We start from the raw sequence: 14,425 nt of genomic DNA, 5'->3' as shown, positions 1-14,425 counted from the left end.
AGAGGGATGTCCACGTTTGAACTGCCTCTTGAAAGCCATAGACCACGGAGTAAGCTAAGGTGTCCACCTGGGCAGGCGTAGAATGTCTACCGTTGTCTGTTTTCCTGCATTCTCTCTACCTTTATTTTTTGCACATTCAGTCCCAGCTTCTGGAACTCCAGCGCCCCCAACTGAAGAGCAGCCTGAACCAGAAACTACGGAGACCGGATCCTTGGTCACTGCAGGGCCTGGTACAGTAGCCAACCAAGTGCCTGAAGGGGCCGATTTAGCAGCTGCCTCTTTGGACCCTGTGATTGTTGTCTCTGCCACCTCGGCTGAAGTTGCATCGGCCACCTCGGCTGAAGTTGCATCCGCCACCGTAGATCCCCTGTCTGTGTCCACTGCAGTGACTGCATCTCTGACCGGCACTGTGGCACCTGCTTCTTCATCCGTAGTGACCCCTGCGGATGACCCTAACACTACAGAATCCACAGTTTTGTCTCCAGTAGTGCCTACAACTGAGCCTCCGTCAGACACAATCTCTAGTGCAGCCAACACCCCTGCTTCTCCAGGAACAGAAGGTGGGTCTAGCAAGAGATACCAGGTCCCTCTGGAACTCAGCAGGGCAAGGACACATGCTGCCATATGAGATTTATTTTATTTTTTATTTTATGAAATTTAATATCCTGCCCAATCACAGCACAAGGCTGGGCTCAGGCCAGCTAACCAAACAGCAGTGGTGTAGTGGTTAAGAGCAAGTGCACTCTAATCTGGAGGAACCGGGTTTGATTCCCTACTCTGCTGCCTGAGCCATGGAGGCTTATCTGGGGAATTCAGATTAACCTGTGCACTCCAGTGCATGCCAGCTGAGTGACCTTGGGCTAGTCAGTTCTTCTGAGCTCTCTCAGCCCCACCCACCTCACAGGGTGTTTGTTGTGAGGGGGGAAGGAAAGGAGTTTGTAAGCCCCTTTGAGTCTCCTTCTGGAGAGAAAGGGGGGGGGGATATAAATCCAACTCTTCGTCTTCATTCCATGTCAATATCACAAACAGTAAAAATAATTTCATACAAATCTCACAACAATTCTGTAAGTCTGTTACAACTATTCCAAGATGGCGCTCCTCAGACTTTATAAACAAATTATCCCATTCCTATTACCTCCTTTCTAATCTGAGTTTATCTTAAATAAAAGGAAGGGAGGGGGAAAGGCTCAGATGGGGGAAAAGACATGGGAGGCTAGCCATGTTAGAATTAAACCGTGGCTGCCTTTGGTTAAGGCCTGGTGGAACGTCTCCATCTTGCTGGCCCTACAGATTAAATCCCAGGCCTTGGTTGAGGCCCACTGGATACTTTTAGGGCCAGGAAGTAACAGAAGATTACGTTTGGAGGAGAGCAGTTGGGGGGAAAGAGAGGTGGGAAAGCATGTGTGTGTTCAGAACTGGCTCATCACTGTAAACCTCAATTGTTTCTCAACAGATCCTACAGAAGACACCACAACCATTGATCTAACTGCATCCGTTGTGCCTGACATTGATCTAACTGCATCCGTTGTGCCTGACATTGATCTAACTGCATCCATAGTGCCCGATATTGGATCAGTTGCAACCAATGTGGTCCAGGTGTTGGTAAAACGGCAGGCACCATCTGGCTGTCTCCTCTACCGTTATGGGACTTTTGCCACTAATTTGGATGTTGTCCGTGAGTCTTGGAGACGGGGTGGTGAGAGAGGGGTATGGGGGTCACTTGGAGCACTACAAAGTCCACAGAAATGTTTATTATCCGGCTTGGGCTATTTCAGGTTGATTGTAAGAAAGAGTTAATCAGGTGGATTAAATCCACATAGACCTGCAGCTCCACAACTTCTAGGAGAGTTCTGAGGTCATTAGAAAAGGATAGAGAAGTATGACCTTTATGGCTGAACGTAAGGATGACAACTGGGTGTAGGTATAAACCTAATTCAAAACCTAATAATCTGGATATTTGCCCATTTTAAACAAGCCCATTTCTTTCCTTCTTCCAGTGCCTCCTTCAGCTCCTCTTTATTTAGAGATACATTCAAAAGTCTATCTATATATAATAAAGTCTACATAATATAATAAGAACATAAGAACATAAGAACAAGCCAGCTGGATCAGACCAGAGTCCATCTAGTCCATCTCTCTGCTACTCGCAGTGGCCCACCAGGAGCCATTGGGAGCTCACATGCAGGATGTGAAAGCAATGGCCTTCTGCAGCTGTTGCTCCCGAGCACCTGGACTGTTAAGGCATTTGCAATCTCAGATCAAAGAGGATCAAGATTGGTAGCCATAAATCGACTTCTCCTCCATAAATCTGTCCAAGCCCCTTTTAAAGCTATCCAGGTTAGTGGCCATCACCACCTCCTGTGGCAGCATATTCCAAACACCAATCACACGTTGCGTGAAGAAATGTTTCCTTTTATTAGTCCTAATTCTTCCCCCCAGCATTTTCAATGGATGCCCCCTGGTTCTAGTATTGTGAGAAAGAGAGAAAAATGTCTCTCTGTCAACATTTTCTACCCCATGCATAATTTTATAGACTTCGATCATATCCCCCCTCAGACGTCTCCTCTCCAAACTAAAGAGTCCCAAACGCTGCAGCCTCTCCTCATAAGGAAGGTGCTCCAGTCCCTCAATCATCCTCGTTGCCCTTCTCTGCACTTTTTCTATCTCTTCAATATCCTTTTTGAGATGTGGTGACCAGAACTGAACACAGTACTCCAAGTGCGGTCGCACCACGGCTTTATATAAGGGCATGACAATCTTTGCAGTTTCATTATCAATTCCTTTCCTAATTATCCCCAGCATAGAGTTTGCCTTTTTCACAGCTGCCATGCATTGAGTTGACATTCCCAATAAAGATGCATAACATATATGTTATATTACGTATAATATAATAAATATGTGCCAAGCATATGTGCCAATAGAATAGAATAGAATGGCCCTTTCCGCACAAAGCATTTAAAGTTTTGAAAACGTTTTTAAAAGAATCGCTTTTGTCAGTTTGTCCAAATTGCCCATAAAAATAAAGCGTTCCAGGTGAAAACGGTTCATTTTTAAAAACCTCATGCCTGGCTTTGATGCTACAAAGACTTGATATCAGAAGCCCTAAATATTCTGACTTCAAATCCATGTAGCATTGAATCCACAACACACAAAACAAAAGGAAAAATTGCATGTTCGTAGTCAATAATGAATTCATTACTGTACAGCAATGCCAGAAATGGCGGACAGCTGCAATGCCAGATGAGAAAACGTCCATAGGAAACTTCAGCCGGAGAAACAAAAGTAGAAGAGTTGAAGGGGTGTGTGGAAATAAAGCATTTCCTGTTTCTCCACACAGACAAGAAGGAAACATTTTGAAAAAGTTTCCAGAAAAAAGATTAGAGGATCCAAATAAAATATTTTGAGGATGAAATAAAACTTTTCAAAACATTTTTTTTGGGGGAAAAACTGGCCAGAACTCCTTAGAGGAAATGTTTTATTTCTTTCCTTAAAATGTTTTATTTTGGCTGTGCGGAAATGGCTGATATCTATGTAACATAATAAAGTTTGTGCGTGTACATGTATGTATGCATAGGTGTATTCACTTTAATAGGCAGCAGAAGGAATATATCGGGGCTGCGAGTGGGACAAACTAGGAGGCCCATTGTCATTCTCTTTTATTGCAGAGGGAATTGAAAGTGCGGAGATTGTGCAAGTGGTGGCACTGACCCCCAGCATCTCTGAGAACACAGTGGACCTTACGGTGACCTGCCAAGGAAGGTAAGGAAGGCATGCTCCAGGAAGGTTCTTCACCTATCCTAAGTCAGATTTCTGTACATTGCAGCAAGTGGCAATGACAGTGGGAAAACAGGAGCAGCAGCAGTAGATACTATTTACACCAGGGGTTGGTGTAACGAACTAGCAAAGTCCAGGCCAAAGTAACCGTTCTCAGTTCTTTATTGTGCTGGTCTGAGAGCCTCAGACCTTTGATTTTAGATTTTACACAGTGGCACATCACATTCCCGCCAATCCAGAATAAACAAAGCCAATACTCAAAGCAATACAGAATAAACAAAGCATAGTTTCACACAGGCAAGTAAAGATAACCTACAAGCAAAAAAAATCCCCATCTCAAGCAGAAAGCCAGAAGCAGCCGGCAGCCACCTCTCAAGGACAGAACACACACTCACCACATCCTGACAGTCGGCAACCTTTACCACCCAAAGAGCTATTTGGACCCATTTTCCACAGCCCCGAAGATCTACCGAGCTGGAGAGGTGGCTCCGCATGGAGCTGCCTCCAGTTCGGCCCCTCCATTCACCTTTCCTTCCAGTGCTGGGAGGCGTGGGCGCCGGGCAGGGAAATCCCCTCTGCCCGACCAAGCAGGCAGCCGCCTGGTCCATGAGGCAGAGAGGGGATGGCGTCTGAGGCCTGCCCGGTGCTGCTGCCTCTTGCGCTGCGGCGCCCTCACGCATGGAGCCGCCTCCGGTTTGGCCCCTCCACTCACCTTTCATTCCAGCACTGCTCTGGAGGATTGGAGGGACACGCCCATGCTACCCTCCGACCTCCAGGCCACGCGGAACCGCAGTATAAGGCTGAAAGAGCCGCATGTGGCCCCGGAGCCGCGGGTTGCAGACCCCTGATTTACACAGACAGAGCATTCCAGAGGGGCGCCCATGTTAAATCTGTAGCAGCAAACTGAGACAGGAATCCAGTGGCACTTGAAAGACTAAGGCTGTTTTTTCACTTTCGAAATGTCCCAATGGCATATCTGGGGAGAGTACCTGCTACGGGGCTTCTCACCCTGCTTGTAGTGCCCCACGGCTGCCCGCAGTGGTGGGATTTAAATAATTTAACAACCAATTCCAGTGGTGGAATTCAAATAATTTAACAACTGGTTGTTGACAAGCACTATTTTAACAACCAGTTCTGCCGAAGTGGTGCGAACCGGCTGAATCCCACCACTGGCTACCTGGCTCTTTCCTTTGCTCGAGTCAGGGCCGGTGCGGGAAGCCCCATCTGGTTCCCCACGAGTCCGGGGCTTTCCCATAACCAACGCAAGCTCTTCCACGCATGCGTGGGCAGCCTCCGTTTCCTGCGTTTGGATTTGCTGAATCTTGCCCCATTCGTCTCACTCACTTTCAGTACTTAAAAAAAAAATTAAAACCAGAATGCAGGCAGGTACTGAGAATCTATGGATTTCCAGTTTCTCATAAAACGAACAGGGTTGAAGCAGGTGGGAGAATCAAAACAAACTGGTGGAGAGGAATACAAGGAAATCAGAAACTGAGCCAGGAGACCTGCGGGGTGATTTGTGTATCCCCATACACAAAGCTGAGAATACACAAAGCTGAGAAAGGAAATCCGCAATGGAGGACAGAGGCGTAGCTACAGGGGGACCGGGGGTGTGCATTGCACTGGGCGCGCGCCGGGGGGAGGGGCAGCAAAAATTTCAGGTTTATTTTTTGTATTTTTGAATGTTTTTCAGTTTTTGGCCTGTAGGGGGCACAGTTTTTAGGCTAGCAGCACCAAATTTTCAGGGAGTTTTCAGGGGACTCTCCTGATGATGCCACCCAGGTTTGGTGAAGTTTGGTACAGGGGGTCCAAAGTTATGGACTCCCAAAGGGGGTGCCCCATCCCCCATTGTTTCCAATGGGAGCTAATAGGAGATGGGGCTACACCTTTGAGAGTCCATAACTTTGGACCCCCAGAACCAAACTTCACCAAACCTGGCTGGTATCATCAGGATAGTCTCCTAAAGATACCCTGAAATGTATATGCTGCTAGCCTAAAAACTGCACTCCCTGCAGGCCTAAAACTGAAAAAAATACAAAAAAATACAAAAAACACAAACGAACATGGGGAGGGGGGGCGGCAGCAAAACTCAGATTTTGCGCCAGACTCCATTTTCCCTAGCTACGCCTCTGATGGAGGAGAACAAGGCTGACGGCAGTAATGGGAAGTTGGAGAGGTCTTCCCCCAACATTCGGATTTCTGTTCTTGTTGTGTTTGCAGCCTCCCTGAAGAAGTCTGCACGACCATCGCAGATGCTGAGTGTCTGACAGCCCAGCAGACCATCTGTACCCCAGTCCAGCCCAGCCCTGACTGCCAGTTGGTTTTGCGGCAGGTCTTCAACCAGTCTGGCCTTTACTGTGTCAATGTCTCCCTGGCTGATGCCAATAGTCTGGCAGTCGCCAGCACCCAAGTCAATATCCAGGGTAAGGCCAGAACCTCTGGGAGTCAACCTTTCAGTAGTTCAGTTCTATCCTAGCTGTCAAGCCTTAAAGTTTCTTGGAGGAAAGAAAAGTCTCCTTCGGTCCCTTCCTGTAGCATTGTTACAGCTGTACTCTGTCTCACAAAAAGATGCTAGTAAATTGTATATTCCTCCACCACTGAACTCAACATGCTGGACCTTCTTTGTTGTAGAATGCTGTTCCTGGGTCCTAGTGCCTACCTGCTTGCAGCCCCCCCCCCCCCCCGCATCTGTTTGAAAGTTTGATGATAGTTAGTCAACGGACTATAAATGCTCTTGTATTGCTCTTGTATCAAAGTTCAGTAACACACAAAATAATAGTTTTGACAAAGGCAGCACATAAAAATCAATGATAATTCATTGTCATATTCATTTGGGACTGTATTCTAATGCGGATGCATACAATTTTCTTGACTGCTGCTCCTCAACTGACTGTACTAACATCTTTATCTGAGACACAGTATATCGTACTATCACAATAGCCAACATAGTGCAGTGGTTAAAGTGTCAGATTAGAGTCTGGGAGACCCAAGTTGAATGCGCACTCTACCATGGAAGTTTGCTGGGTCACTTGGGCTGGTCACTCGCTGTTAGTCTAATGTACCTCACAGGGCTGTGCAGGTAGGTAGTAAAAGTTTATTGTCTTGACCATAGGCCTTCACAATCTCTTCATACACAGCATCATAAAATGAAAACATGCACAAAAGCACCCCAAAGGACTTAGCTAAAATGGACTACATTAACTCTATATAACTATCCCTATCGAATAATACAACACAACATCATTACCCCATGCTTAGCCTGATTCTTCTTGCATTATTATTATTATTATTATTATTATTATTATTATTATTATTATTATTATTATTATTATTATTATTATTATTATTATTATTATTATTATTATTATTTATTGTATTTATAAACCGCCCTCCCCCGAAGGGCTCAAGGCGGTGAACAAAACATAGAAATAGAGCACACAATAAAATCAGTAATATCAAATTGGATTAAATAAACATTAAACAGTGGCTCTATCAATGTTAAAATCACCCCATTAAAAGCAGCGATCAGTCAAATATATAGATGGCGTCCTACTAACGGATCCCCAAAAAAGAAAAAGAGGAAGGAACGGTAGGATCCACAGATGTTATAGAAAGGAGAAAAGGGGGGGGGGGGTCAGCGGCCGGCCTCCCCAAAGGCCCAGTGGAACAGCTCGGTTTTGCAGGCCCTGCGGAACTCGTTAAGGTCCCACAGGGCCCATGTAGCTGGAGACAGAGCGTTCCACCAGGCTGGGGCCAGAGATGTAAAAGCTCTGGCCCGGGTGGAGGCCAGCCGCATCATTGAGGGGCCAGGGATCACCAGCAGATTGGCCTCTGCTGACCGCAGAGGTCGATTTGGGACATATGGGGCAAGACGGTCCCATAGGTACGGAGAAAAAAGCATGAGGAAAAAGTGCCACTCAATTGGTAATATATGGATCACCATCAGATAATAGACAGATCAATTTCCCAGTGTTATTGGAAGAATTCCTTTAATATATTTGGATCTTACGTTATCATAGAGGGGACACTCCAGAACATAGTGCAGAATGTCCTCATCTGCATCACTACCACAGATACATCTGTAGTTAGGTACTGGTACATTACTACATCGTGCACTATACGCTGCCGTTGGTCTGGCCTGGAATCTCAAGTTGGTAAACGCCATTCTAAAGATATAAGTTGGCAAATTCTTTAAGTTGGGCTGTTGTGAGGAAAGAAGAAGAAGAAGAAGAGTTTGGATTTATATCCCCCCTTTCTCTCCTGCAGGATACTCAAAGGGGCTTACAATCTCCTTCTACTTCCTCCCTCACAACAAACACCCTGTGAGGTAGGTGGGGCTGAGAGAGCTCCGAGAAGCTGTGACTAGCCCAAGGTCACCCAGCTGGCGTGTGTGGGAGTGCACAGGCTAATCTGAATTCCCCAGATAAGCCTCCACAGCTCAGGCGGCAGACCTGGGAATCAAACCCGGTTCCTCCAGATTAGATACACGAGCTCTTAACCTCCTACGCCACTGCTGCTCCTGGAGAGAAGAATGTTTGCAGTTTGGGGTCCACTTTGGGTAGAAAGGCAGGGTGCATATTAAGAAAATAACCTTGAATAGCAAGAAGGCAGACCGTGGCGTCTTCGTTTTCTGTGCACTTAGAAGATACATATTTGGAGGAGGCACAGAGGGGCATTATAAGGCTAGTTTGAAGCACTGACCTTGCATTCATTTCTGGAGGAAATGTATGCGTCCTCTCCAGCCTTACTGGCTGTCTCTGTTACTTTGCTCAGCACTCTGAAACCAAATGGAAACCAACTGTTGCTCCCTCCTCTTTTTCTCCTGCAGCAGGAAGATCTCCAGCCTCAGCCCAAATAACTCTAGTAGTTGGTGTGGTGCTAATTGCTGGTCTCTTAGGTGCCATTGCCTATACCTACAGGTAAGTCTCTGCCTAGCAGTTCTGAGTTCAGTCTGAGTCAGGAGCAAGGGTGTCAACTCAGAAGCTAGTAGCATGACACAGAAGAGGCGGCCTAGAAATCTAAAATATAAATAAATAAAAATAAATAAATAAGAGTCTAATGCAGGAGTGTCCAACTCTGGCACCCCAGATGTTCATGGACTATGATTCCCATCACTCCCTGCCAGCATGGCCAATTGGCCATGCTGGCAGGGGCTGATGGAAATCGTAGTCCATGAACATCTGGGGTGCCAGAGTTGGACACCCCTGGTCTAATGCCTCTGCAACAAGAGACTTCTTTCCTGCTCAGTTGTATTATGACAACAATAACCAAATCTTGCTCCACCTAAATGAGAAGATCCAACGAGTCTGGAGCATTCAGTGACTACCAATATGAATCAAGGCTTTATTGAACGCTGGAAAGACTTGGGTAGGTGAGGCAGTTGATAGATGGATCTTCTGAAGCTGCCTTATACTATCTTTTCATCTTGGACTGGGGCCCCTTCCGGGTTAGATTTACTTTAGAATTATGGATCAGCCCAGTAGTGTGTGTGAGTGCAGTTTATAGAAACTTCTCAAGAGATAAATGTAAAAGGTAAAACTTACATTTATTCAAGCATCTCCAGTTCACAGCTTTGTTCCAGGAAAAAGGTAGATAGAAAGAAACCCTAATCAAAGAATTAGTTTCCTTACGACAAGTGGGCGCTCTAATGCACTGTCACGTGTGTGCAGGTGAGAGACTGCTTCAGTAGGAAAGCCCCACTAACGCAGGTAGCCATTGCGCATGCGCTCAGGACGAAGGCCAGGTCAGAAGAGAAACCAGCATGGGGAAGAAAGGAAGTTAGTGGGCGGCCTCCTAGCCCAGACAAGGAGGGCAAGCAAGAGAGGCAACAACACAGTTAGAATGAGATACACAGCACCGCCCAGTGTCCAGGCATGCAGAAGTCGCTTATTCCAACATTCCGCGCATGCGGAATAATGCTCTTTCAATGTACTTTCATTGCATTTTGCAGCTGGATTTTACTGTGCGGAATATCAAAATCAACTTGGAAACAAATGTGAAAGTGGATTGAAAGTGCATTATTCTGCATGTGCGAAAGGGACCTGGGCCTCTCCCAGCTCTGTTGAGTTTATTTAGCCATTTGACCAGAGGATATAACCCTGAGAAGGTAGTCCATGCACAACTAGCAAGGTTACAAGTTTGTTACATCGATCAGAGATCTCTGCACTGTCCGGGCGCACCCTCCTGCCACCCCCGCGCCCGGAATTGCGCATTCGGGCGGCCAGGCGGGCACCTTGCCGGCCGGTCGAAATGTTGACGTGACCACAGGAGAAGCGGGCGGCGAGGTGAAGCGGGGCCGGGTCGAAGAGGCGACGGGGAAGCAGAACGAAGGCTCGGCGGCATGCAGGGCCATAGCCTCGGCCGCGCGCAGCGCAGCTGAGCCCGATCAGCTCGGCTCGGAGTGGCCTCAGCTCGGGAGAGGGCGGGATTTGAGAGCCGGAAGGGCATTTAAGGCTGGAAGCAACAACGCACGAGAGCTGCTGCTGCAGCGGGGTGCAGGGAAGGGACTGGTTGGTGGCAGTGGGAAAGTTGAGGGAGTGGCCGGGTTGAGCCGGGTGGGCAGGCCAAAGACAGCTCAGCCCGGGGAACTGACTCTAGCCCAGTGAGGTAACTGGAGAGGGCGTGCCGGCCCTTTGGAGCGTGGGTCCAGATGGCAGTGAGGCAACTGCAGCAGGTCCATTTACCGGCACTCACAGGGTTTGCAAGGGAAGGCTGTGAAGCCAGGGACGGGCTGCCTACAACAACAGGCGCCCTGTGGGCTAAACTATTTCTTGGCCCCTCGGGCCAATTAGAAAAAGACACCTCTGGGGAGGCAAGCCCCCAGGAAAGGGAGGGAGGGAAGGAACCACAGCCCGAGAGCCCTGGGCGGGGAGGGGAAGCGCCACAGCACTCTACTGGCTGTATAGCAAAACTTTGCCACTGCTTAAGAGGAATAGTAATCGCCTTATCCTCAAGCAAAAAGTTAACCATAAAATCATCCAAAGGTCTAAAAATTGTGGTCAGCAAGGTGAAATCAATTGATTTCTAACATCCCGATAAAAGACACAATACAATAAAATGTGGGTAGCTGTTTCAATTTCACCAGTTGCAAGGACACAGCCATAAGCATACAATGAAATCTTCCACTAAACAGAGCTGATGGAACGGCATTAAAACGAGCGCTTGAAAAGACCCATGAAAACTTGGCGAAGGTGACGGATTTAAGATAAGGGTCAGTGGAAAATCCTTCCCGACTCTTTAGTAATCTATATGGGCTTAGAAGAAAGGTGATCTCATTCTGCAACTTGATGTCTGTGAGCCGTTGACTAACCCTGTTTTTTTTGTCTACTCAAACTCATTTCTAATAAATTATCAGGAGCTGGACCTATGGAAAGAAGTTTGTTGATTATCTCCAGGCTTCAAGAAGACTGATAGTTGTTGATAGAAAGTAGGGTATAAGACCCACAAGGTCAAGATGGATTTTCAGCTAGTAATTGATGATTATTAACCAAGCCCATGGCCTCTACTTTTAACAGCTTAGCCTTCAGCCGAAGCCCTGCACTGGGCACACATTTTGGAATGTTAAAGAGAGCTCTAAGAACGCCTAATTGTTTTCTCTCTAAAGGAACAAAGTTAGAATAAGGGTCTAATTGGGCACCATTTGTAAGTTGTGCTAAGGATCTGTCTAAAATAGCTTAATTGCAGCTGGAATAAAATCACCTCCTTAATAGGACCTCTGTACTTCTTTGGAGGAGATACCAGGAATTGAAATTGAGACACTGAGCACACGCTTCACTACCAAGTGATTGGTGGGCTTTGCCTCTTTCCCAGCACATATCTATTTCATTTTTTTAGGAAACTACAGTAGAGAAACAAGGCAACCTAAAGCCAGGGAAAATGGAGCCCGGTGCAAAATCTGAGTTATGCTGCCCCCCCCCCCCCAATGTTTGTTTGTGTTTTTTGTATTTTTAGTGCTTTTTCAGTTTTTGGCCAGCAGGGGGTGCAAGGTTTTAGGCTAGCTGCTAGCAGCATAAAAAATTCAGGGTATCTTTAGGAGACTATCCTGATGATACCAGCCAGGTTTGGTTCAGGGACTTTCAAAGGTGTAGCCCCATCTCCTACTAGCTCCCATTGGAAACAATGGGGGATGGGGGCACCCCCTTTGGGAGTCCATAACTTTGGACCCCCTGAACCAAACCTCACCTAACTTGGGTGGTGTCATCAGGAGAGTCCCCTGAAAACTCCCTGAAATTTGGTGCTGCTAGCCTAAAAACTGCCCCCCCCCGCAGGCCAAAAACTTAAAAACACTAAAAAATACAAAAAACAAACCTGGAAATTTTGCTGCCCCCCCTCCAGGTGCAAGCCTGGTTCAATGCGCCCCCCCCCCCCCCCCGGTCCCCTTGTAGCTACGCCTCTGCCAGAGCCTCAATGAACAGTTACATAACTGATGCAGCACTCTGGTCAAATAAATATCATATTGATACATGAAGCTATTTTAAATGGGGTCAGACCATTGGTCAATGTTGCCTACTTGGGCTTACAGAGGCTCTCCAGGGCCTCAAGTGGAGGTCCATTCCGTTATATTAACTTTTTAAGTGGGCATGCCAGGAATTCAGTCTGGGACCTTTTGCAAGCAAATTAGGGGCTCGACCACTAAGCCACTGCTCCACCCGTCGAGGGGGTTAGCTGCATCAATGAAATTGGAAAGCTCCTAATTGAAATGGTGGTTGGAATCAAAAACTTGTGACCTCCTCCCCAAGGCTCTAAGTAAGCAGATTTCCCCTGCCCCCTTTCCCCCTGCCCCAACAGTCCATTTTTACCTTCTCATAATCCCTTTGTTTTTTGGCATGTGATCTCAACCTTAAAATGATCATTGTGGACCAAAAGTTCACTGGTATCGAGTCCTTGACGGTGCAACGTCCGCAGGGCAGAGAAATATCTACCTGTGTTTATTTTATTTACCAAGGTCGGGCTCAGGGTGGCGCACAACATTTAAAAACAGTTTCCCAATACATAAAATGAATAACCAATTCCTCATTAAAAACACACTAAAATCAAGACGGGACCGCATCACCCCTTATGTCCCACATAGACCACTACGCTCGGCGGTGGCGGAACTGCTGGTGACCCCTAGCCCCACAACGATGCGGCTGGCCTCGACCCGGGCCAGGGCCTTTATGGCTCTGGCCCCTGCCTGGTGGAATGCTCTACCTCCACCTGTTCGGGCCCTGCGGGACCTTGGTGAGTTCCGCAGGGCCTGCAAGACAGAGCTATTCCACCGAGCTTTCGGAGAGGTTGGCTGCGGCTTTACTGCCCCCCACTGAAATTGAAACTGAAATTGAGGCTGCCAGTTTCCATCTTTTGTCCTCTTGATTGGGCCTGTTGCTGTTGCTGATTCCATCAGGGCCCTGCCTGTTCCCTTCCTTTCTTCTTTCTTCTTTTGGCCTTTGGATCGGGCGCCTGTTTTTAACTGTTTAATTCTTACTTGTTGTGAGCAACTGCTGCTTAAGTTTTAACGGGTTTAATAAGTTTAAGTTTATGTTGTTTTGAGTTGCTGTTTGGAGAACAGCCATTTTGTGAGCCGCCTCGAGCCCTCCAGGGAAGTAGCGGCCTATAACTTTAACAAACAAACAAACAAACAAATAAATAAAGACGGCGAACAAATAAGCCCCTATTCTTTTTTTTTAATGGATTTCATTTTGACTTCAGAGTCTCAGGTGGGAATGGGAGTCTGTGGGGGTGCTACATGATATTTTTGGTGCTCGGTCCGCCCTCGATTTTTAACAGATTCTTTTTCTCCTTTGCAGACGTGTCCCCCTCCGTACCGTGACTTCTGCCGGCACTTTCCCCAGAAACTGGCTGTCCGGCCGTTCCCGTCTGCGCCACTTCCTACGCCAAGCTTTCGGGAAGGGGGCTAATGGGGAAAGCAGCCCACTGCTGAGTGGGAATGTTATCTAAAGATGGAGACAAATGCTACGGGACCCACCTGAGCCTTGTCCGTTACTGTCCATGAGGCCTGCACAGAGAAAGGAGATGGTGTCTGCCCATGAATACTTCCCCTCTAAATTGCTCTTCCCAGCACTGTTATTCTTTTTTTTTTAAAAAAAATGCCAACTAAGTAAAAGCCAAGACTTCTTGATGCTGCCTTCACAGTGCCTGCCTGGGTGGGAAGAATACAGTCACGGTTGCAGTGTTAATTCAGGCCGGTGGTTCATGATCCTTTCCCCCAACATTTTATTTTATACACTACAGCCAGAGGGGCTGCAATATTAAAGGGGAGGAACGGTGCTGGGAAGAGTATTGTTGCTATCTTCTGTTCCTGTTAAAGAACAAGAGTTCAGATTTGTACCCTACTTTTCCCTCCTGTAAGGAGTCTCAGAGCAACTAACTAACACCTTCCCTTCCTTTCGCTGCTACAGGCACATTGTGAGGTTGGTGGAGCTGAGAGAGTTTGGAGAGAACTATCACTAGCCCACAGTCACCCAGCAGGCTTCATGTGGAGGAGTGGGGAGGTGAACCTGGTTCACCAGATTAGAATCTGCTGCTCCTATGGAGGAGTGGGGAATCAAATCTTTTTCTTCACATTCGAGTCCACTGCTCTGAACCACTACACCAGTGGTGGCGAACCTTTGGCACTCCAGATGTTATGGACTACAATTCCCATCAGCCCCTG

At 47.1% G+C, this 14,425-nt stretch overlaps 1 protein-coding gene across 2 annotated transcripts in view; it reads left to right on the top strand.

Moving 5' to 3' along the window:
• Positions 1–14,047, top strand: part of PMEL (premelanosome protein) — a 28,130-nt gene extending 14,083 nt beyond the window's left edge. The window contains exons 7-13 of one of the 2 annotated variants that reach the window (XM_048491937.1): positions 141–560; positions 1,454–1,525; positions 1,556–1,675; positions 3,666–3,759; positions 5,995–6,197; positions 8,603–8,693; positions 13,560–14,047. In XM_048491937.1, coding sequence (XP_048347894.1) covers positions 141–560; positions 1,454–1,525; positions 1,556–1,675; positions 3,666–3,759; positions 5,995–6,197; positions 8,603–8,693; positions 13,560–13,710 — 1,151 coding nt within the window. In that variant the 3' untranslated portion in view covers positions 13,711–14,047. Of the gene's footprint in view, positions 1–140; positions 561–1,453; positions 1,676–3,665; positions 3,760–5,994; positions 6,198–8,602; positions 8,694–13,559 lie in introns of both variants that reach the window. The other variant, XM_048491936.1, reaches the window with a different exon arrangement.
• Positions 14,048–14,425: the final 378 nt, after the last annotated feature.

Source organism: Sphaerodactylus townsendi, linkage group LG03, assembly GCF_021028975.2.
Source record: "Sphaerodactylus townsendi isolate TG3544 linkage group LG03, MPM_Stown_v2.3, whole genome shotgun sequence".
Classification (NCBI taxonomy): domain Eukaryota; kingdom Metazoa; phylum Chordata; class Lepidosauria; order Squamata; family Sphaerodactylidae; genus Sphaerodactylus; species Sphaerodactylus townsendi.
The sequence above is the reverse complement of the archived record's forward strand: the minus strand, read 5'-3'. Positions and strand labels throughout refer to the sequence as shown.